This window comes from Artemia sp. Qi Xiang Cuo, chromosome 5 (genome assembly GCF_049724085.1).
Source record: "Artemia sp. Qi Xiang Cuo chromosome 5, ASM4972408v1, whole genome shotgun sequence".
NCBI lineage: Eukaryota > Metazoa > Arthropoda > Branchiopoda > Anostraca > Artemiidae > Artemia > Artemia sp. Qi Xiang Cuo.
Window position 1 is genome coordinate 24761661 of NC_142798.1, and position 26003 is coordinate 24787663.

The 26003-nt window shown below is 36.0% G+C and overlaps 1 protein-coding gene across 1 annotated transcript in view; it reads left to right on the forward strand.

Moving 5' to 3' along the window:
* The window catches only part of LOC148951971 (uncharacterized), a 102581-nt gene that overhangs the window by 52176 nt on the left and 24402 nt on the right, over positions 1-26003 (forward strand). Inside the window, exon 2 of the mRNA XM_089088779.1 lies at positions 1877-1953. Coding sequence (XP_088944905.1) covers positions 1877-1953 — 77 coding nt within the window. The remainder of the gene's footprint in view (positions 1-1876; positions 1954-26003) is intronic.

Sequence of the window (26003 nt, forward strand, 5' to 3'; positions counted from 1 at the left end):
ACTGAAAAAAGCATTGGCACTAAGTCAAGCCTTTCACACAAACAAGTAGCTGCACTGGACCGGTGCTTTCCGGTGGCATCTCCTTTAGGTAGACTAGAAAAACAGGGGTACGAGAAGTGATTCTTAAATATATCTGAGTAGAAGCACCTACCACCAGAGAAAACGGTATAATCAGAGAAAACAGTGGTACAAGAAGCAATTAGTCCTCAGAACGATCTGAATATATGTACCTACTGAAAAAGGCATTGGCACCACATCAAACCTTTCACACAAACTAGCAGCTGAACTGGACCGGAACTTTTCCGGCGTCATCTCCTTTAGCTAGACTAGAAAAAACTGTTGTACAAGAAGTGAAATATTCTCAAAAAGATCTGAGTAGATGTACCAAGTGAAGGTAGCCATTGGCACCAATTTAACTTTTCACACAAACTAGCTGTTGACACTGATCTGGTGCTTGCCGATGTCATCTTCCTTGAGTAGAATCGGAGAAAACGGTAGTACAAGAAGTAAGTAGTCCTCAGAAAGATCTGAATAAATATACCTACTGAAAAAGTCATTGGCACCACATCAAACCTTTCACATAGACTAGCGGCTGCACTGGGCCGATGCTTTCCTGTGTAATCTCCTCTAGGTAGACTAGAAAAACAGTGGTACGAAGTGAAAGCTCCTCAAAAAGATCTGAGTAGATGTACCCAGTGAAGAGAGTCCACATTAAACCTTTCACACGAAATAGCAGTTAGTATTTGCTCGTGTTGGAGTCTACCCCACTAGCCCGATTATGGATCTTCTGGAGTGTCACCAAGCTCCCTTGGAACGATGGGAAGTAAGGATTATGAACTGTAATCAGCTAGAATCCGTCGCAGCAATCTTCAAGGTAGTTTCCATAATTTACAAGGCTACTCTGCACATATTTTCTATTACTTGATACTACCAACATATTACAAACCTTGCTGATTTGAATTGTGAAAGATTTTAGTGACTGGAATTAATTCCAGTGAATGCTAAAATCAATTTGAAGTAATATTACTGATGGCTCAAAATTATTATCGAATACTAAATTTTTAGGGGAGAATTCGAAAAAAAAGGAAAGGTCGCCGAGAAGTAATAATTAATGTAAACTAAAGCTAATTCCAATGACTTTTGTTTTATTTCCAGACTGATTGTAGCCCAAAGTAAGCCATCATAGGTTCTAACTCTTCTCTTCAGTCGCAATAAGATTCTCGTTGAAATCAATATGCCTGCTTTCGGTTTCCCAACGGTTTTTGAAATCGGGGGTTTTCAGTCGTTAAGTGTTTCCATGTAACTCACAATTAAACCCCTTACAATTAAAAATTGAAAACATGTTGTAGAAGAGGGTAAATATAATGTTTTGTTTTTACAATTTTATGCAGCTTTAAAAATGTAACTATTCGGTAAAACTCAGGCTTTAAGAATTGTTTGTCTTACGCTTAGGGTTTGCGTTCCCTGTGCAGGTTATTGGTGTTTTATTTTTCTGCAGTCCTGCAGTTTTGATGTTACGAACTAAGACAAGAATTTTGCTTTCATTCGAAAGATGCGATTCAGCTTCAATCACCAAATAAGTTATATTTTCGAAAGAAAAAAAAATTTAATTGGAAAATATGTTGAGTCATAAAAAAAGGAAGAAAAAAGTATAAAATTGCTGAACAAGGATTTTTTTAGTCATATTTAGACCAATTTCTAAGGAAAAATCTAAGTAATAAAATATCTTTGAAATTAACAAAATAGTATTGGCTTACATTGAGATTTAGACTTCCGTTCGTTGTTCACACACTTTTCTTGTACTTCAGTGATGTTCATACTGTAAGTTTTTCTGTTTTATTTCTGAGTTCTAAACTGGTACATCTTCGTTTTCTAGCATCATCCACTGATCGAGAAGCTTGTGAAATGATGAGAACGTCTTCGCTGAAGTATCGCTCAGGGAACTTGGCCACGGTAGGTATTTTGTTGAAAGAATATACACACATTTCATTGGGTTCACTTGGGTTTGAAATAAATAAATTATTACCCAGCCGATGAATAAAACATTACAAAATAAATCAACAGAAAATTATTAAGCAAGTGAAATGCAAGTAAATCGTCTGTTCTAAAATAAAATAGAAGTAATCATGAAAGTATGATATTTAAGCTTGCGAGGGGTGAAACTACTAGCTGCCACCCATAGCAAGCAATCATAGGAAATATGTTTGTGTAGACGAAGGTTCTCTCAACTCCTTCTTTTGTGATAAAGTTTGCTAGTGCTTATCTGAAAACATTATGGGATGCAAAACATCACCAACTGTTAATTGTAGTCTTTTACAAATTACCTCTTAAAATTTTGAACTGAAAATCTTATTTGTCACCCGTAACACAAGCAATTGCAAATGAATAACCTCTTTCATTCTCGAAGCTTAAGAACAATAAATATAACTCTTTTTTGTCACACTCCTCGAGTTTCATATTAAACTACAAAAAAATTGATTTAAATTAAATAGAATTTATTTTGGCAAAGTTTACCAATAAAAATTGGATCTTAAAGAGATATAATGGTTAAACTCTAACTAATTTTAAGATTAATATCTCACTGAAAAATCGTTGTTATATTTTTATCTTGTTAAGATGGTTAGAAATTTTTTTCACAGTTATCGAATTTTGGACTTGTCGAAAAACAAACTAGTTGTATCCTGCAACTCTACTAAATTTTCAGTTTCTTAACAAGCAAACGTGTTAGATTTTCCCACCATGGTCGTTTTCGCCCATTGTAGAAAAATAAACAAGTTGAATTGTCTTTGCTACTACTGAGGCAGTAGCTAATTTCCTTTGCTAGTTCTACGCAGTGTATCTGTCTATCTGTTATTGTTTTTCAGACAAATCTTATAAATTTTAATAGAGTTGGTATTCTCAGTGCCTTAGAAAATAACATTTCTCTCACTGGTGTATTTTTAAATAAAGGTTTTAGCATTAAATGCTTAGGATTTTATCTTGATTGTAATTTGAGATGGAAACAACGTTGTGATTCAATAATAGCAAAAATGGCAAGATATTTGGGTCTATATGAAGGCTAAGGAATGAGCTTTCACCAAGAATAGTAGTGTTCCTCTACCCTTTTCTTGTCAGTTTATTAACTAAAAAAATTTTTTTTCACAAAATAAGATTTTCAAAAAAAAAATTAAGAGCTCTATTAAACCAAAAATAAACAAACAAAACGAGGCTTGGCCATATTAATTTTTGATTCATTTTAACCTAAAAAAGTGAGATCGAACCACAATATCTGCATTACTTACTGTTTAGTCTTAGACCATTCCTCTGGAAAACATTTAACGTAGTTTTCTCGGGTTTTGAAAGTGCCCACGTTTCAGAGCCACGCTTGGCCATCTTCATTCCCATTGCTTCAATATTGTTATCTTAATTCTAATTTAATTATGCTAACGTTCTTTGAGGATAGTATCTGAGGCTTGGAGTTCTCAATGAGGATCTTTGTCTCCACGTTTTGCAGGACCACAGCTGTGTAATTATCTCTAGGAGGGAATAAAGCTACCAGATAATGTTAGCCAGTTCTGGAGTAGGTTAAAGGTTACAGTCTCTGAACTTGTTAATGATTAAATAAAAAAAACAAGTTTTTTTAACTGAAAGTAAGGAACGACGTTAAAACTTAAAACGAACAGAAATTATTCCGTATATGAAGGGGGCTGTCCCCTCCTCAACGCCTCGCTCTTTACGCTAAAGTTTTTTTATTGTTTAAAAAAATAGAGTTGTGAGAAAGTCAAACTTTAGCGTAAAGAGCGAGGCGTTGAGGAGGGGACAGCCCCTTCATATACGGAACAATTTCTATTCGTTTTAAGTTTTAACGTCGTTCCTTACTTTCAGTTAAAAAAAACCTGTTTTTTTATTTCATTTTTGAACATTTTTGAATTAATGCAGGTTTGATTTTGGCTCACCGTACATGAATAATTAAAACAAGATTTGCATATTATATTTGGTTAAATGGCTTTCTCGAAACTTGTTTAATTTTATTTACGAACGTTTTTATTAGTAATAAATATACGTAACTTAGAATTAACTTACGTAACGAACTTCTATATTCATAAATTTTTAACACGTATATTAGGGGGTTCGCCCCCTAATCAATACCCTGCTCTTTAAACTATAGTTCGAATTTTTTTTCCAGTTCTTTAAAAATGACCTCTTAATCACAATCAGTTGATCAGTTGAAAAACTTGTTTTTTTTTATTTAATTCCTGATCTTTTTCTTTAATAATGCTGGGAAATCCGGTGCCCCCGTCAGCGCCCGGCCCCGTCCCCCCTGAACACTTCCTGCATGGAAAGATCCTTCCATATAGCCCCCGACCCTCTCCTTCCCCCACCTACCAGAAAAAATCTCCTCTGAAAAAGTCTGTATACGTCCCAATAACCCATACTATATGTTAACATTGAGTAAAGTTCATAACTTTCAGCCCTCCCCCTGGGGCCGTTGGGGGATCTAGTCATTCTAAAAGACATTTTTATCATTTTTTCGACCATGCTGAACAAAATGGCTATCTCAAAATTCTGATTGGGTGACTTTGGGAAAAAAATGAGCTTGGAAGGAGGCTTAGTTCCCCTCCATTTTTTTGACCATTTAAGAAGGACTCTAGAAATTTTAATTTCCGTTACAATGAGCCCTCTCACGAAATTCTAGGATCACTGGGTTGATACGATCAACCCTGGGAAAAAAAAAAAGTGCCTTAGAAAATAACATTTCTCTCACTGGTGTATTTTTAAATAAAGGTTTTAGCGTTAAATGCTTAGGATTTTATCTTGATTGTAATTTGAGATGGAAACAACGTTGTGATTCAATAATAGCAAAAATGGCAAGATATTTGGGTCTATATGAAGGCTAAGGAATGAGCTTTCACCAAGAATAGTAGTGTTCCTCTACCCTTTTCTTGTCAGTTTATTAACTAAAACAATTTTTTTTCACAAAATAAGATTTTCAAAAAAAAATTAAGAGCTCTATTAAACCAAAAATAAACAAACAAAACGAGGCTTGGCCATATTAATTTTTGATTCATTTTAACCTAAAAAAGTGAGATCGAACCACAATATCTGCATTACTTACTGTTTAGTCTTAGACCATTCCTCTGGAAAACATTTAACGTAGTTTTCTCGGGTTTTGAAAGTGCCCACGTTTCAGAGCCACGCTTGGCCATCTTCATTCCCATTGCTTCAATATTGTTATCTTAATTCTAATTTAATTATGCTAACGTTCTTTGAGGATAGTATCTGAGGCTTGGAGTTCTCAATGAGGATCTTTGTCTCCACGTTTTGCAGGACCACAGCTGTGTAATTATCTCTAGGAGGGAATAAAGCTACCAGATAATGTTAGCCAGTTCTGGAGTAGGTTAAAGGTTACAGTCTCTGAACTTGTTAATGATTAAATAAAAAAACAAGTTTTTTTAACTGAAAGTAAGGAACGACGTTAAAACTTAAAACGAACAGAAATTATTCCGTATATGAAGGGGGCTGTCCCCTCCTCAACGCCTCGCTCTTTACGCTAAAGTTTTTTTATTGTTTAAAAAAATAGAGTTGTGAGAAAGTCAAACTTTAGCGTAAAGAGCGAGGCGTTGAGGAGGGGACAGCCCCCTTCATATACGGAATAATTTCTGTTCGTTTTAAGTTTTAACGTCGTTCCTTACTTTCAGTTAAAAAACTTGTTTTTTTTATTTAATTTTTGAACGTTTTTGAATTAATGCAGGTTTTGATTTTGGCTCACCGTACATGAATAATTAAAACAAGATTTGCATATTATATTTGGTTAAATGGCTTTCTCGAAACTTGTTTAATTTTATTTACGAACGTTTTTATTAGTAATAAATATACGTAACTTAGAATTAACTTACGTAACGAACTTCTATATTCATAAATTTTTAACACGTATATTAGGGGGTTCGCCCCCTAGTCAATACCCTGCTCTTTAAACTATAGTTCGAATTTTTTTTCCAGTTCTTTAAAAATGACCTCTTAATCACAATCAGTTGATCAGTTGAAAAACTTGTTTTTTTTTATTTAATTCCTGATCTTTTTCTTTAATAATGCTGGGAAATCCGGCGCCCCCTTCATAGCAATGCCCCTTCCCCCATGAAAACTTCCTTCATGGAAAGATCCTTCCATATAGCCCCCGACCCTCTCCTTCCCCCACCTACCAGAAAAAATCTCCTCTGAAAAAGTCTGTATACTTCCCAATAACCAATACTATATGTTAACATTGAGTAAAGTTCATAACTTTCAGCCCTCCCCCTGGGGCCTTTGGGGGATCAAGTCATCCTAAAAGACATTTTTATCATATTTTCGACCATGCTGAACAAAATGGCTATCTCAAAATTTTGATCGGGTGACTCTGGGAAAAAAATGGGCGTGGGAAGGGGCCAAGTTGCCCTCCATTTTTTTTGGTCACTCAAAAACGGCACTAGAACTTTTAATTTCCGTTCCAATGAGCCCTCCCACGATATTCTAGGACCACTGGGTCGATACGATCATCCCTGGGAAAAAAAAAACAAAAAACAAAAAAACAAATAAACACGCATCCGTGATCTTCCTTCTGGCAAAAAATGCAAAGTTCCATATTTTTATAGATAGGTGCTTAAAACTTTTACAATGGGGTTCTCTGATACGCTGAATATGATGATGGGCTTTTCATTAAGGTTCTATTACTTTTAGGGGGTCTTTCCCCCTTTTTTCAAAAATCAGCTAAATTTTCTCAGGCACGTAACTTTTGATGGGTAAGATTAAACTTAATGAAACTTATATATTTGAAATCAGAATTAAAGTCTGATTCTTTTGATGTATCTATTGGTATCAAAATCCCGTTTTTTAGAGTTTCGGTTACCATTGAACCGGGTCGCTCCTTACTTACAGTTCGTTACCACGAACTGTTTGATTTAGATTAAAATTTCTTTCTCTCTCTCTCTCTCTCTCTCTCCCTCTCTCCCTCTCCCTCTCTCTCTCTCGCTCCCCCCTCTCTCTCTCACTCCTTCTCTCTCTCTCAAATTGTGCTTAAACTAAATTTTAGGAGACAAAAATTAGCTAAATAGAAAGCAAATATGATAAATTCATAGCAAAAAATTGAACCAATACTATCAGAAATATGGTAAACTTTCACCAAAGAGCGCTTATATTGTTTTCTGCTACTACTACTAATACGAACAAATCACTGCTCCATCAAGCCACCCAGGGTCAACACAGCTTCGTGCGCACCTCCTCCATCCCAATTTTTCAAAGCCTCCTTCTTTGCACTTTCTCAGGAAGCATACATTTCCTTTAAATCTTTCCTTTTGATATCCTCCAACCCCATTCGTGGACGACCTGCTTTTCGTTTGATTTAAGGCCGTTCGGCGACACGGACTTTATTTGGCAATCTGTCATCTTTCATCCGCACAACGTTTCCCAGGCATCTCAATCTTACTCTTATTATAGCCCTAGAAAGCGGGATCGTCCAACATTTGCCGTACTGCTTACTGTTTAATATACGGTCAGTCAGCAGGGTATTCGCGATAGTCCTTCGGCAATTTCATTGGAAAACATACAGCAAATCCTCCTCCGTTTTTTGGAGCGCCCACGCTTCGGAACTATGTTTGACTACGATCATGGTTCGCAGACTCATTTTTCTATTCTTCCAAACTTTTCTCTACTTTTAACATCTTCACTGCATCCACCGTCTTTACTCATAATTAAATTGAAAAAAAAACAAGTTTTTTTTAACTGAAAGTGAGGAACGACGCTTAAACTTAAAACAAACAGAAATTATTCCGTATATGAAAGCGGCTGTCCCCTCCTCAACGCCTCGCTCTTTGCGCTAAAGTTTCACTTTCTCACAACTCTATTTTTTTAACAAAAAAAACTTTAGCGTAAAGAGCGAGGCGTTGAGGAGGGGACAGCCCCTTTCATATACGGAATAATTTCTGTTGGTTTTAAGTTTTAACGTCGTTCCTAGGGGGCCATCGTTCCTAACGTCGTTCCTAGTATTGATTAGGGGGCGAACCCAAATCAAATACATTATAACTTCTGTTCGTTTTAAGTTTTGATGTTGCTCCTTACTTTCAGGGGAAAAACTTGTAATTTTTATATTTAATTTCTGATTGTTTTTTTTAAATAATGCTGGGAAATCCAGTACCCCTTCATAGCAATGTCCCTTCCCCCATGAGAACTTCCTCCATAGAAAGATTCTCCCACGTAACCCACAACCCACTTCCCACCCCCCACTACCAGAAAAAATCCCTCCTGAAAACGTCTGTATGCTTCCAAATAATCAATACTATATGTAAGCATTGGGTAAAGTTAATGACTTTCAGCCCTTCCCCCGGGGACTGTGGGGGATTAAGTCATCCTAAAAGACATATTTATTATATTTTCGACCATGCTGCTATCTCAAAATTTTGGTTGGGTACCTTAAAAAGGGCACTAGAACTTTTAGTTTCCGTTCAAATGAGCCCTCTCGCGATATTCTAAGACCACTGGGTCGATAAAATCCCCTGGGAAAAAAGTAAAAAAAAACAAAAAAAAAACACGCATCCGTGATATTTCTTCTGGCACAAAATACAAAATTCCACATTTTTGCAGATAGGAGCTTGAAACCTCTACAATAGGGTTCTCTAATACGCTGAATCTGATGGTGTGATTTCCATTAAGGTTCTATATCTTTTAGGTGGTGTTTCCCCCGATTTTGTAAAATCAGGCAAATTTTCTCAGGCGCGTAGCTTTTGATTGGTATGACTAAACTTGATGAATTTCCTCCATGACAGCTGATGAACTTTTTTCATGGAAAAATCCTCCCACGTAACCCCCAACCCACCCCCCACCCCCACTTCCAGAAAACATCCCTCCTAAAAATCACTGTATACTTCCCAATAACCAATATTATATGTAAACATCGGATAAAGTTCATAACTTTCAGCCCTTCCCCCGGATACTGTGGGGGATAAAGTTATCCTAAAAGACATAGTTATTGTACTTATGACCATGCTGAACAAAATGGCTATCTCAAAATTTTGATTGGGTCAATTAAAAAGGGCACTAGAACTTTTAATTTCCGTTTGAATGAGCCCTCCTACAATATTCTACGACCACTGGGTTGATACGATCACCCTTGAGAAAAAAGAAAAAAACAACAAATAAACAAATAAACACGCATCCGTGATCTTTCTTCTGGCAAAAAATTCAAAATTCCACATTTTTGCAAATAGGAGCTTGAAACCTCTACAGTAAGGTTCTCTGATATGCTGAATCTGATGGTGTGATTTTCATTAAGGTTCTTTATCTTTCAGGGGGCGTCTCCCCCTTTTTTCGAAAACAATTCCGTTTTTTAGAGTTTCGGTTACTATTGAGCCGGGTCGCTCCTTACTTACAGTTCGTTACCACGAACTGTTTGATACTACCTAGGCATGTAAAGCTGTCCACTTGATCGATCTTCTCATTATCCAGCATCTCCTCTTCACCTTCACTTATTCCTAGTCTTAGCGACTTAGTATTCTTAACTTCTTATATTAAATAGATACTAAATAGATTGCTTAACTTAAAAGGTTTGTTTCTTAAACTTTTTGTACAGTTGAAAAGAATGGGTTTCAACGGAAGAAAACAGTAACAGAATAAGAGCTTTTTAAATGCTAAAAATGAATTTAATGTTGAAATTACTTTGCGACATCGATTTTGATCTCCCCTCATTCCCTCCATAAAAGCAAGAATGTCATTTAAGCTTAACTGAAAAGTAGATAAATAGCTCAACTTTATTATTAGTTTACCCACTAGTATTAATCATATAATTCTTACATAAAAACGTAATAAAGTATTATCAAAAAGTGTTGGACTTAGGATAATTCTAGCACTAAAATAATTCCGAATAAGAAATGAACTCCTAGAATGTTGCATTTATTGATTGACACTGATAGAAACAATAATTATGAAGCAATTATGAACTTTCTAAAATATTGTACAAACATAAAATATTGAGACATAAAATACTGAGACTTAAAGACATAGATAGCGTAAAGAGCAAGGCGTTGAGGAGAGGACAGCTCCTTTCATATATGGAATAATTTCTGTTCGTTTTAAGTTTTAACGTCGTTCCTTACTTTCAGTAAAAAAAACTTGTTTTTTTTTTATTTAATTTTTGAACGTTTTGAATTAACAAGGATTTTGATTTTGGCTCACCGAAAATGAACAGTTAAAACAAAATTTGTATATATATTTTACTTTTGTTTGGTTAAATTGTTTTCTCGAAGCTTGTTTAATTTTATTTACGAACGTTTTTATTAGTAATAAATATACGTAACTTACGAGTTAACTTACGTAACGAACTTCTATATTCATATATTTTTTATACGTATATTAGAGGGTTCACCCTCTATTCAATACCTTGCTTTTTAAGCTAAAGTTCGAATTTTGTTGTAATTCTTTAAAGATGACCTCTTAATCACAAATGCCGTTAATTAGAATAAATAGCTCTTATGAAAGTACTATACAATCTTTGGCTTAAAGAGCGAGATATTGACTAGGGAGTGAACCCAATCATACACGTAATGTTTTCTGTCGTTTTAAGTTTTGATGTTGCTCCTTACTTTCAGTTGAAAAACTTGTTTTTTTATATATAATTTCTAATTTTTTTAAATAATGCTGGGAAATCGGGCGCCCCCTTCATAGCAATGTCCCTTCCCCCATGAAAACTTCCTTCGTGGAAAGATCCTCCCACATAACCCCCGCCCCACTCCCCACCACCTCCCCCCCACTACTATAAGAAATCCCTCCCTGAAAACGTCTGTATACTTCCCAATAACCAATACTATATGCTAACATTGGGTAAAGTTCATAACTGTCAGCCCTCCCCCCGGGGACTTCGGGGGATTAAGTCATCCTAAAAGACAAAAAATGGGGAAAAATGAGCGTGGGAGGGGGCCTAGTTGCCCTCCATTTTTTGGTCACTTAAAAAGGGCACTAGAACTTTTAATGTTTGTTCAAATGAGCCCTCCCAATTTATTCTAGGATCACTGGGTCGATAAGATCTCCCCTGGGAAAAAAAAAACAACAAAAAAACAAACAAATAAACACGCCTCCGTGATCTATCTTCTGGCAAAAAATACAAAATTCAACATTTTTTTAGATAGGAGCTTGAAACCTCTACAGTAGGGTTCTCTGATATGCTGAACATGATGGTGTGATTTTCGTTAAGGTTGTATAAGTTTTAGGGGGTCTTTTCTCCTTTTTTCGAAAATCAGCCAAATTTTCTCAGGCACGTAACTTTTGATAGGTATGACTAAACTTGATGAAACTTATATATTTGAAATCAGCATTGAAATTTGCTTCTTTTGATGTATCTATTGGTATCAAAATTCTATTTTCTACAGTTTCGGTTACCATTGAGCCGGGTCGCTCCTTACCACAGTTTATATAATTATCCAGTATGATCTTACCCTATCTCACCCATTACAAAAACCCAGACCGAGGTACAAGTGCTCCAGAGAACGTTTTTGCAGATATAAACATAATCGGTATTAGATCTTTTTACGGGTAGACAAAGAATAATCACCTGTGGACGATGTACTGACAAAACCATTTCACTAGATCAACTAATAATCGAACGATCTATACAAACATGAGTGGGAGATGCTGATCGTTCGCACCAAGAATCAAGACCCAGAAATCATATACGGTAAACTTACTGGTATGTTAAATAAACTGTGCTCCTTACTTACAGTTCGTTACCACGAACTGTTTGAAACTTCTAGAAACCAACTCCAATCCTAGGTTCTGAAAGTCACTGAAAGTTTTATTTATTTAAATCAATTACTTCTTGATGAATATTAACTTTGTCCAGAAAACGATTGGAAAGGACATTGAACGAGGGATCAAATGGTATATTTATTCTCTTTTTTTTATCCGATTTCGATCCGTTAAGAAAATTGGCCATTGATTGCCAATATTATTGGCGTTATTCGCTTTAAGTTTTAATGTTGCTCCTTACTTTCAGTTTAAAAAACTTGTTTTTTTATTTAATTTCTGTTCGTTTCTTAAATAATATCGGAAAATACCGCACCCCCTCGTAGAAATGTCCCTTCCCATGAAAAGTTCCTCCATGGAAAGATCCTCCCCCTTAACCCTCTCCTCCCGACCCTCCCCACTAGAAAAGACCCCCCCCCCCTGAAAACGCCTGTATGCTTCCCAATAGCCAATACCATACGTAAACAATGGGCAAAGTTCATAACTTGCAGTCCTTCTCCTGGGGACTGTGGGGGATTAAGTCATCCTCAAAGACATAGCTATTAGATTTTTGACTATACTGAACAAAATGGCTATCTAAAAATTTTAATCAGGTGACTTGGGAAAAAATGAGCTTGGGAGGGGGCCTAGTTGCCCTCCACTGCTTTCGGTCATTTAAAAAGGGCACTAGAACTTTTAATTTCCGTTCGAACGAATCCTGTAACGATATTCTACGACCACTGGGTAGATACGATCACTTATGAAAAGAAACAACGTCATAAAAAATTAACAGAAATTAATTGGGAAAACTTTATCCACAAAAAAAATTTCTCCCTAGTTTCTTTTTTCAAATGCCTTCTCAAGACTAGAGCGTAATTTGTGCTTTACTGAAAACAAAATACGTTTTAAATGTTTTCACTTTTTTTACTTTCATAAATGAAAAATATCAAAAGTTTAAGGCATGAATATCAGTATATGTCAAGTAAACTGATAATCCACTGTCAATTTTTTTTGGTAAAATGTAAAATATGTTCTATTCTTGAGAAGGCACTTAAAAAAAGAAACTAAGAAGAAACTTGTTTCTTCTTTCTTCCTAGGAATGGGGAATGGGGGTTATCAGCCCTACTCAGATTAAGTTTTGCTCGTTTTGAGTTTGACTGGGCTATTTATTGTAATTTCTGTTGGTTTTGAGTTTCATTTAGTTATTGATAGTAATTTGTGGTAGTTTTACGCTTGGGAGATTATTTGACTTTATTTATGCTCATTTTTGGCTTAATGGAGCTCTTTACCTTTCTTTGAAAAAATTTGTTTTGCGAAAAAAGTTTTTAAAATTAATTATAGTATAAGAGGGTATTTCGTAGTGAGTCAAGATATGCCAGAAACCATCTTGCAAGATCTGACTAAAGGCTTGCTTGAAGTCGATGAACGGTGGATATAGTTCTTTTCAAATTTCAAATACAACTCCACGATTTATTTGATGAAAAAGATTTGATCAATGGTTGATCTGTTCTAATGAAATCCAGCCTAGCGGGTTGGCAAATAAATGATATGGGTCCTTAGCTGTCCCAATTACTTTTGGATTCATTCTTTTGCAAGAAGACTAAAAAAGATGTCGACCAGAACTCTTAGTAGTATTGGGTTTCCTACATAGCTGTTACTATTCGGTATTACAGACCGATGACAATGTCACACTCTACTCTGAGCCACTCTGTTTGCATACCGTTAATCCCGGATAATTTATTGTATTTGAGGAGTTTCACAGCGTCATTTACATCTGACCTTAGAGGTGTTATGTGTTGTTAGGGGAGAAGGGGGTGGCTCCTCGAGTCTTTGTGCTGGGATATTTTTAAGGACGTCAAGATCTGTGTTTGTTGTGACTTTCAGCTTTTCCTAAAAGTGTTCATTCCAACGATTTCAGCTTCAAGTTTGAGTGGCAATTTTTTACTAATTTTTATTCAAGGGATCCAGGCCTTTCGTATCTTTACGATTTACTTGCTCTTTAACATGAGGCGTGAGTTACCCCTTCGAGAGTCATCGTCGCACTATTGATACTTTTTGGTTATCAGATCTTAAAGTACCGGGCGAGTTTTCTTCTCGAGTAGACACATGGACCTTTGCTACTTTGCAACACGAGTTGATCAATATTGGTAGGGTTAAATGGCTCAGGTGTTTTTGCACAATTTTTGTTTTTGCACAACTTTTGTTAGTCATTTTTTTAACTGCTCTCTATATCATTGTTTCGTTTTCTGGTCTTTTAGGGCCTCCACGTGGAGTGTAGAAACTTTTTGCTTCGATTTGACAACGGCCTTCAATCTTAGGCGAAGTAATGACCTGAGGAGACTGTGATCTCTTTTGAAATGTCTCCACTGATTATAGTCGCAGTTTCTGTAAATGAAGACTTCCACTGACAGATACAAGTATGCGAGCTATCATGTTGGTAGTCCTTCTGTCAGGGGACCACCAAATTAATTTCTTCTTTCACCAGTTTTTTAGTATCGTTTTTGTTACAAAGCCGTCCTTTTCTTGGCAGCGTCTTAATTTCGTCAAAATCCCGAGGGGGGGGGGCAAAGTTGGAGCCAATTTTCCCAAATCAAGTGAACATGACGATGAAAACTGAAATGAGCCATACAGTAATAAAAAAGATATACTAAAGAAAACTGACCCGTTTCTGAGGATGCTTGAATTATGCATGCTTATCTTAGTTGCCCTCCCCTGCCCCATAGCAAATTACGCCCCTGTTTCTCGGAAAAATTCAATGAGTCACTCTCCTCTGCTGTTGATCTGTCCGATTCCAAATTTGCCCAGGATATCTTCGTTTCCGCTGCTGTCTTTCCTTAATACGACATTGAAATCTCCAAGGACTATAACGACGTCTTTATTTAGAATGGTGTCAACACGGCTCTGAAGCTGAGAGTTAGTCAGTGATCCAGGGACCCTTATCTTTCAACGGGTGACTCACATTCACCGTAGTTGGTTTGAGGGTGAATTCTAGGGTAATAGGGAAAGCTGATAACGAATATTGGGGTACACTAGTTCACACGCGTGTAGAACATGGTCATTTTAGCCTATGAGGTCAGATTTGGCCTATGATAATGTCATACTGGCCATTGATTTTTTTACAAGGTAAAATAAACTGAAAACCTTATTAACTTGACATATTCTGAACCCTAAGAACAAGTACTTTCACCTGGTGTTTTTAGTTTTTCCCTACAGCCTTTATTTCTTAGTTAACCCCTATTTAATTTTGTAAACAAGGTTTTTTAATATACTTTTTCCTAGTACTTTCGGTTTTTATGAAATGTTTGCCTACAAAAGTATATTTTTAATGCTTTATTTGAATTCTGATCGTCATTACGAGTCAAAGCATTTGCCTCTTTTCCAAAAAATTTTAATTCTTGACGAACTATTTATTTTTTCTAAATAACATCATAGCTTCCAGAAATTAGCCTACAATGACCAAGTCTTTTTTAATTGTTTTTTAGTTATTAAAAAAATGAAAACAAATCAAACTGCACATCATTCAAGCTTCAGAATGTTTTTTACAAGTTGTTAATAAAAACAAAGTTGAAACTTGAATCTGTAAGAATTTATAAGCGTTTGAACAAGAAAATCCCCCCCCCCAAAAAAAAGAAAATGTTCTGAATAGTGGCGTTTTACTCGAAATATTTTTAACACAACATATAATTTTTATCTCACCAAACGATATATCGCTCTTTTCTGAATCAAATCATGTATTTACATTCTATACAACTAATATTTTTAATCAAGAAAAACACTACTACTGCTGTAGTTGTAGATACCATCTGGCTTACGTAGGCTCATACACGAGCCTCAAGGTGACGAAGCCGTGGGAACGTGTGGTGCAGAGGTGACTAAGGTTGATTTAAGACACTATGTTGTTTAATTCCCAGCATAGCCGGAGCCAATGATCCAATTGGTTGGATCGGGTCAACAGCCACTGAGTAGTAGATGGTAACTGTCATGATCAGCTGAAAGTAAGGTTTAGATGACTGCATTAGCAGTTTAATATTAAAACAAATAAACAATCAAATAATTAAAACTGAACATGAAACGGTGGCTCAAATCTCTTTTTGTTCTTCGTCTTCGGACTGGTTCTGATTCACATCGGAAAGTAGGCATTTTTGGGGGTAAGCTCTACACTTGCATGCGCTGTCACAGAAACCTATTTTGGAGCATTTGCAGCGCGAGCCGCACATCGTCTTGTCACAGTTAAAATATAAAGCAATGCTATCCCATGCTGCAACGCAGAAACTAGGCTTTGCTTCAGTTCATGATCATCAGTTCTCCAGCCCATATCGGTAGCCTGAGCTAAACGAATACGGGGCTTGTGGCTTTGGATCCACATCAGAGACTGGAACATGCACCTTTTCAAATGAAGCAGAAACGAGATATCAGTTGGTGGTAAACGCTGAAAATCCTCCAATATTGGGTACAAATGTGCTCGAAGGTCATTCACACTATTGAAGTTAGTCGCACTTCTGCCATACACTTTAACCACAAGCTGCTTATAGACGTTGACTAAACCATCATTTTGCACAGATGATGGCTTCTCTGCAAGGGCTCGAACTTCATCATCTAAAGACCCCAACAAATCTTCCGAAGACTTCGCAGTTTGAAAAAAAAGGACCTTTCTAATTCCATACAGAAAGCTTGTGGTGCCACATCCACTGTGGACAAGTGGCGAGGCGTTGCAAAATGTTATTCCTAGTTTTTTTAGGGCTGTATCATTAATCTTAGCTTTAAACATTATATAGTGACATCTCTTTGACTAAGTTCGTCAAAATGGTCACACATAGGATGTGTCCCACAAGAACCAAAATATTAGAGACCTGTTACTCAAGTTTTGCTTACAATGGCATATACAGGATTTGCACGTGATGGCTACGATAACGATTGGTTTTCGTTGTGATTTCCGACATAAGTATAACATCACAAAGATAGACAAAAATGTTTTAGATGCTTAAAGTATCAAGGGCATCAAAATAAATAAAAATATATCCCCCCCCCCCTTCGGACCCAACTTTGTTCTAATCTCACGCGATTTTCTTTGATTTATTTTTTTGAAGTTTTTAATGTCAGTACTCTATTGTCGTGAATGCTGTCATGTTGAATGGTGAGAATAAATAAGAAAAACTAGTTACTTAAATTTGACACCGCTCTTTGTCCGTAAATATCAAGCGCTAACAACCTGTTGGCTCCCCAGTACAACTACACCTTAAAAGGAATGGCTACACCTTCTTAACCTGTTTGGTCTCATATATTTTAGCTTATATTTTGATATTTATTTACCCACGTTAATTTGGCACCTGCTACTGCGAAAACCTACATAACTGTATATGGAGGTCTTTTACCGGTTTTCCATCATTTATTAAGATATGTAGTTTTGTAAGATTTCTCTTAACCAATTTCACATCCACTAAAGCTGTGGACAAGCGGCAAGGCGTTGAAAAATGTTAATCCTAGTTTTTGTGCTACCGTATGAATTTGTATTTAGTAGGACGGAAACTAAACCCAAAGCTGCTTGAGGCCGAGACTAGCAGGATACTGGAAGTAGTTTGCAGCTAGTAAGACGAAAATCAGTATCGTTGACTTGTATTATCACAAGTGTTCTCTTTCGTCTTGCGGAAACTGTTGTGTGGTATAACACCCGAGTCTCTGCTTCCACATGGCCAGTCGAAAGATCATCATCAACAGAGCCTCCATGGGGTGAAAACGTAACAGCTCTATGTCGACTCTCGAAACCTCCAGCGAGGTAAATCATCAGACGGGTCGAAATTTTGTACTCTCAGACCTCAAACAGAACTTTTAAGGGTTGAACTTTGGCTGAACGACTACTAAGAATCCCGTCACAGAGTGTTGCAACTTTGCTGGAGGAAGTGAACGGGCTGGAAATATTTGCTCTAGGATCTCCTCTTCTTTCTTGACAGCATCTTTGAGGTTGAACGAGTACTCATCACTGGTTCTATTGTCACTAAGACCGTCATATCTGTCACCAACCAAATGGATAGACTGAAAAGCTTCGGGTATGTTACAAAGGATCCCATTGTAAACCCTTATTCTAAAATCTGCTAGCGTCTCATTTTGTTCTGGTCGATAACACCTTATGGCACTCATGACATCAGCTATATAATCAGATCGAGGAGAGTCTTCAAAAAGCGTGTTTGGAATCATTTTTGGCCATGACTGCAAGCCAGACTGTTGCAGAATGTAGTTCAAGGGTGTTGAATTTGTACCAGTACGTAGCTGAGGCTCCCTACTGTAGCTCGTACTTCAGCAGGTCACAGAGGGACGAAGTTTGTGTTGAATTTGGAAGATGCAGAACTCGTTTAAAAATAGCTCAATTTCCCCAAAATCTTTTTTTGTGGCTGTTACTTACTATTGCAGAAAATTTGCACTATGCCAACTTTTACTTTCATGAATGTCCCTTCGAGATATGAGCTCATGGCTTCAACTCCAATGTCTCGGAACTTCAGCAGACTATTTACTACGGCTTCTGGAGCTCTATCCCCTGTAATAAAGTTATGCAGCTCTGTTCTGGTTGTCTTGAATGGCTTTCCGAGCACATCTACTAGGTCCATAACCAGATCTCTGCCTTTTATTGTCAGATTCGTAAACGCAGTGGTATCTTTATAATGCTTCATTGCCTCGTCATCCATATTCAGGTTTGCTTTCAGCGTTCTGATGGTTTCCAGGAGAGAGGGAAGAGTAGCCAGATATCGATCCCTGGCATTTTTATTCGCTGTCGCACCAAAGATATCAGAAACTCCTCGATGACCTCTGATGTCCAGATTCATGGTCAACACTAAAGTCAGATCGCATGCAATGCTGTGAAACGGCTTGGTTGTTTTCCTAAGAACAAAATTGCCCCTTACAAACACTCTGTGAACTTCTGTCGCTTTTTCAGGCAGGCGTAGCATTTCTTCTGGATAGTTGAGCGCAGTTGCGGCGTATTTATGGTTTCCAGATGCGAAGAAAATCGGAATCATATCTTTTGTGGCATTTAAGTGTGATCAACAATCCGCAGCTATTTCAGCATAAAGATAGTCGTTTCCGATACGGATAAGATCTAAATAGTTGATCCAGAGGCTATGATTCCTTATGGTGGATCTGGACTCGTTGTACTTTGAGAAAAGTGGAGCATTGCTGTCCAACGCATCTCCTATCTGTTTACATGCTTCAGAACGAGTTGTACCAACACGGTGTACCTCACGCAACACAACTGAAACCCCCTAAAATTGTTGTAGCCGGAATTGTTGGTCTTAGCTAGGTCAGAGAAATATCCTAAATCCTTTCCTTTTATGTCGTAATTTTAAGTACTTTATGCAATAGTCAGTGATCCAAGGCTCGCTATCGTTCAATAAAGGGAGGGGTGGCTCACATCAGCCACAGTCGGTTTGAGTAAGGATTCCGGGGTAGGTGCTTAATATGAATATCGGGACGCAAATGCTCGCACTAATGTGGAACTTGACGATTTTAGCCTATAAAGGAAAAATTAGCTTTTTATGGCTAAGTACTTTATGGAACTAAAACCCGATATGTAAGAAGATTCTTGGCTTTTATTTATTGCTGTGGAAATCAGATTCGAGCATGCAATCGCAGAACTAGGCCTCTGTTTTTTTTTCTGCTTAAAATTTTTAGTTATTTAGAATGTAAATACATTATTTGATTCAAAAAAGAGCAATCTATCGTTTGGTGAGATAAAAATTATAGGTTGTGTTGAAATTATTTCGAGTAAATAGCCACTATTCAGGATATTTTCTTTTTTTTGGGGGGGGGGGTTTTCTTGTTCAAACGCTTATATATTCTTGCAGATATAAGTCTCGACTTTGTTTTTATTAACAACGTGTATAGGACATTCTGACGGTTCGAATGATGTGCAGTTTGATTCTTTTTCATTTTTTTTTAACAGCTAAAAAATTAAAAAAAAAATCTTACTCATTGTAGGCTAATTTCTGAAAGCTATGACGTTATTTAGAAAAAATAAATGGCTGCTCAAGAATTAAGATTTTTTGGAAAAGAGGCACATAGTTTGACTCGTAATGACGAGCAGAATCAACTCTTCTCCAAAGGTCAACTCTTGAAAGTTCTTTTCGAGGTCTGGGAGTACAGAATTTCGACCCGTCTGATGGTTCATCTCGCTGGAGGTCCCGGGAGTCAACATAGAGCTGTTACCGTTTCGCCCCATGGAAGCTCCGTTGATGACGATCTCTCATCTGGCCAGAAGGAAGCAGACACTCGGGTGTTATGCCACACAGCAGTTACCGCAAGACGAAAGAGAACAGTTGTGATAATACATGCCAACGATACTGATATCGTCTTACTATCTGCATACTACTTCCAGTATCCACTAGTCTTGGCCTCAAGCAGCTCTGGGTAAGTTTCCGCCCTAATGCATAACTATTCATACGGAAGCACAAAAACTATGAGTAACATTTTGCAACGCCTTGCCGCTTGTCCACAGCTTGAGTGGATGTGACACCACATGTTTTCTGTATGGAATTCTAAAGTTCCGATTTTTGGAGCTGCGAAGTCTTTGGAAACTTTGTTGGGGTCTTTAACTGATGAAGTTCTAGCCCTTGCAGAGAAGCCATCATCTGTTCAAAGTGATCGTTTAGTCAACGTCTGTAAGCAGCCTGGGGTTAAAGTGTATGGCAGAAGTGCGACTAACTTCAATAGTCTGAATGACCTTTGAGCACATTTGTACCCAAGATTGGAGGATTTGCAATGTTTACCACCAACCGATATCGCGTTTCTGTTGCATTTGAAAAGGTGCTTGTTCCAGTCACTGATTTCGATCCAAATACACAAGCCTCGTATTCGTTTAGCTCAGGCTACAGATATGGGCTGGAGAATTGAAGATCATGAACTGAAGCCAGACCTAGTTTCTGCGATGCTGCAGGGGCTAGCATCGCTTTCTATTTGCAACTGTAACAAGACAAGGTCTGCTCGCGCTGCAAATGCTCAAAAACAGGTTTCTTTGACAGCTCATCCAAGTGTGGAGCTGACCCCCAAAAATGCCTACATTCCGATGTGAATCAGAACGAGCCCGAAAACGAAGATGAAGAAGAAAAAGAGATTTGAGTCATCGTTTCATGTTCAGTTTAAAATATTGTATTTTTTTTATATTATACTGCTAATGCAGCCGTCTAAACCTTACTGTCAGCTAATCATGACAGTTACAATCTACTACTCAGGGGCCGTTGACCCGATCCAACCAATTGGATCACTGGCCCCTGCTATGCTAGGAATTAAAGAAAATAGTATCATAAATAAGCCTTAGTCACCTCTGCACCACACGTTCACACGGCTTCGCCACCTTGAGGCTCGTATATGAGCCCAATTATAGGTTGTGTTAAAAATATTTCAGTAAAACGACACTATTCTGAAAATTTTCTTTTTTTGGGGGGGGGGTGTTCTTGTTCAAACGCTTATATATTCTTGCAGATTAAAGTCTCGACTTTGTTTTTATTAAAAACGTGTAAAAAACATTCTGAAGGTTTGAATGATATGCAGATTGATTCGTCTTCTTTTTTATAATAGCTAAAAGAAATTAAAAAAAACTTGGTCTTTGTACGCTAATCTCTTAAAGTTATGACGTTATTTAGAAAAAACTAATAGTTGCTCAGGAATTAAGATTTTTTGAAAAGAGGCAGATTGTTTGACTCGTAATGACGAACAAAATTCAAATAAAGCATAAAAAATATACTTATGTTGGCAAAAATTTCAGAGAAACCGAAAAAATTAAGAAAAAGTATATTTAAAAACTTTGTTTTCAAAATCGAATAGGGTGTTGGCTAAAACATAAAGGCTGTGGGGAAAAACCAAAAATACCACGTGAAAGTACTTGTTCTTAGAATTCAAAATATGTCAAGTTTATAAAGAGTTCGGGTTATTTTACCGTGTAAAAAAAAATGAAGAGCGTTAGTGTGAAAAAAAAAACTTTTTTACGGTTTTGAAATTAAATTAAAATTCTTGGATATGTCTTTTATAAATATAGATATTTAGAATAGCCATTGAAGCGGATTACCGTAATCGTAGGAAAATTTTCTGTTACCTTTAGGGTGCCCATTCCAATTAACTAGTATTTTAATTTTGAAATTTTATTGTAAAATCATTTACATATGTTCTTAGAGAAAAATAATAGATTTACCCTAAAAGCATATTTAAACAATGACACTTCGTATTCCTGGGAGTTATTAATTCCAATTTCCACAACTAATATACAAGCGGAAACAATTCAAAAAGGTTCCCGTTGTCCTAGACATTTTCATTGGTTTTACTTTGTTAATCACGTCTGAATACGTTCATTCAAGCTTAACTAAATGACCTTAGAACTTGGATCATTGATTTAACTTTGGTTAAATTACTTTAAGCTACATTTAGTTTGGTTTAAATAATTTTAAGTTAAGTTACGTTGGTACACCGATTTAGCCTAATTTAGCTAGTTAGCAAAAAACCAGTTGTATGAAAACTTAGTGAACAAAACAAAGTTGTATTGAAATTTGATTAGCAAAGGATAAGCTGTATTCTAAACTAGCGAACAAAAAGAATTTGTGTAAAACTAAGTGACCAAAAAAAGAAACTATATGAATAAAAATTCAATTAACAAAAAAACATGTATTAAAGGCTTATGAACCAAAACAAAGTAGGATTTAATTAGTAAAAAAACAAAAAAAAACAATTATTATTTATACTTAGTGAATGCATAAATTGAATTAAGATTTAGCTAGCTCAAAAGTTGTATTAAAACTTTGTGAACAAAAAAAACAAGATCTGTCAAAATTTGATGAATACAAAGAATTTTTTTTAAAGACTTTGGACAAAAAAAAATGTTTTATTAAAAGCCAGTCCCCATTTGGCAGGTTCTGCAAATCTGCACCGCCAATCTGCAAATTTTATTTCAATGGAGACTTCTTTTCCAGCTCCGTATTGGCGGCTTATAGATACTGCAACCTTCGACGGTGCTTTTCTGCAAGATGGCAGACTAGCAGAATCTGCCAAATGGCGACTGGCTTTAAATCTCACTGAGAATCTGACGAGCATCAAAAGTTGTGTGCAATGGCACTCGTCCATTAAAATGTGCTTCGTGAGATTTTTCAATGAAGAAAATATAGGTTAAGGAGTATGTCAAGTGTGTCTAAAAACTACATTAAATTAAATATTAGTGCAGAATGCACCTTACGATTGTACCTAATCCGTTCTAATATGACATGTAATTCATCTTAAAAATCAAAAATTATCACCAAACCCCTCAGGCCTGCTAATATTCGAGAGACCTCTGAAGTTAGACCTTGAGACAAATCTTGTTTGTCCTTGAAACTAAAGTTTTTAGTTTCACCTAAAAAACTCCCCCTCACCCCTCGAAAAAATATTTCACACTGATAGTTTTTACATTTCAAATTGCCTCAATTTTAATATATTGATGTAAATTCTACAGCATTTTTACAAACTTTAAGACTTTGTGTTCATACTGAGAGACAAAAAGAAAACGTTATTAATAAACTATATTCTGCTCTTGTGCATAATTTACTGGTTTTTTTTTGACTTGATGAAAAAAAGATTACATTTCCTGGTTTGAGCCTGCACAAAGTCCAAATTTTAGCATATCCGGGTTTTCATGAGCTACCAAGTGCACTCACAAGATATACTTTATTATAAAAGGTAATTTACTGTACGTACTGAAATTGGTTAAAACTGTCTTATCTTAAATTTTCTTATTTGAGAGCGCCCTGTGAACAAATTAGCAAGCCAACGTTGTTGGTGATAGTTTGAGATACTTTGAGGTTTGATATGATTTATATGTCGTTTATAGACTGAGTTAGATATAAATATAAGATGTATTCTGTCCTTATGCGTAATTTGCAGTGCTTATTGGTATTTCTTGACATACCTTTAGTCTATACTTCCTTCATTGTCAACATCTTACGAAGTACATCTTAATTGGTCAATTGCTATTGCAAACAATTTTTGGTACTTATAGAAGTTTATAGGTCATATTAATGGAATAAATACTATCATAAGATACATTCTGCTCTGAAGTGTAATTTGGTGTATTTACTTTAGTTGATTATCGATTTCTTAAATTATATTTCCTTACTTGAGACTAATCGTTGTTAAATTTTTAGAAATTCAGAGTTACCGTAAACCATTTAGTAGATTCACAATATATATTCTGCTCTCATATGTAGTTTACTATCGTTATTCTACTGGATTAGCACTGTCCTAGATTATGCTCTCTCGAGCTTTAGAATGTAATCTAAAATTCACTAATCCTGTAGGATAAATACAGTTAAATACCCATAAGAGCAGAATTATCTTATGACTAATTCTTTTTTCCTCTTATTTAAAGAGGAGAAATCTTTCTTTTTTAAAGATGCAGCATTAACACTAAGTCTAAAGTTTAAAATAACATTATATAGCTATATAAGAAAAACTAAGAAAATTTCCAATGGAAAAGCTACATGAAACATTATTTTCTTTGAGAGGAGAGGGGGTTAATTTTGTGAAGGAAACTAAAACCGTTCAAGATTGAAGGTAAACAAGATTTTCCTCAAATAATATTGTACCCTTCTTTGAAACCTGCTTCAGAGGTCTCTCGAATTAAGATAATGTTTTATATAACTTGTGGTTACCTAAGTATTTATAAATTTGAAAGAACAAAAGTAATTGAATACAACCTCTAAGAATATTTTTATTCCTTTTCAGTAGTTAATGCCGGAAAAACTGGGGTGTGGTCAAGCGCGCATGATCGTATTTAATCATGCTCCATTGTGTCTGATCATGTTTAATTAGGCTTAATTACGTAATTCAATGATTTTGAATAAAGGTTGCTGGACTATATGGAATCTGACAAAAAGACCAACAAAGAAATACTAAAGACTATCAACCTTTTATGTTAAAGTTTTACTATTTGAACTATTTCGTAACGAATAAGTGGTCAAGAACAGGAGAACTAAAAAACTAGCATAACGAGCGAGAGGTCGAGGTGGGGGCAGCACTCCTGATATTTGGGAATGTTAGAATTTTCTTTTAGAAATATTGATCAGACACAAGGGCCATTAATTTGGAATAAGAAGCTTGTTTTGCATAAAATTGTTTTTGCGACACACTGTTACTATTAAAACAAATCGAAATAATAAATGAGTCAGCTATAGATTTCTATTTTTCTCATTAGACAAATCTTTTAAATGCGTCTTAAAAATATTTGCCACTAATAGAAGATTGGAACATCATACAAAGCTGTCTTAAGGCTTATTTTTAAGGAGGTTACTACATCTACGTTCCTTTTAAGCAAAAGAATTATAATATCTAAAATTAAATGCAATTTTGATAAAAAAAAAATGCATTTTCATACACAAGATGAAGTGTATTTCGTTCATACTTAAATGCTGACTGGTTTCGCTCAGTATTGATGGGAACGTATGACTAAAGCTCCCAGCTTCTAACCCTTCTTTTCTTTATGAAACTAAACTCGTAATCTCTGATGGTACCTTTTAACTTTATTTTTACCTGTTATTTGATACGGCCTCATGATTTAGATTTTAATATGACGCCATTGTACATATGGCGTCATTATATATATGGCGTCAATCTACCATACATAGTCAATTAATTGTGATATCACATCACTTGTCAAAAGAAGATACATATTATATTACATCTTGTATGTGAAGATTCAGTTTCTTGTCAAAAATTGCAGTGGAGAAATAACCCTGAGAAAACAAGTGATCTTAATGAAAATCACACAAATATATTCAGCATGTCAGAAAACACTACTGTCGTGGCTTCAAGTTCCTTTCTACAAAAAAAATGGAATTATGCATTTTATCCCAGAAGAAAGATCAAAAATGCGTGGTTGTTTGTTTTTATCTGTTTTTCCCACGGGTAATCGTGTCGAATCCATAGTTCTAGAAGATTGAGAGAAGGCTCATTCGAACAGAATTTAAAAGTTCTAGTGCTCTTACTAAGCGACCAAAGAGATTATTCCTCGAGAAAATGGCATTTTTCTGAATTTTTATGGCACCAAACTAATTCTAATTTAGCCAGTTGATTAAAAGTTTCAAAAACTATTGAGGAGGGGTAATGAGGAGGGGACAGCCTCCCTTATATAGGGAATAATTTCTGCTTGCTTTAAATTTTGATGTTCCTCCCTAATTTCAGTAAAGAAAAAACCTTTTTTTTAAATCAATACCTTAAAAACCACAAAGTTTTCCCCAAAGAGAGGGGGTCCCATATTAAACATAATTATTTTGCCTCAAAAC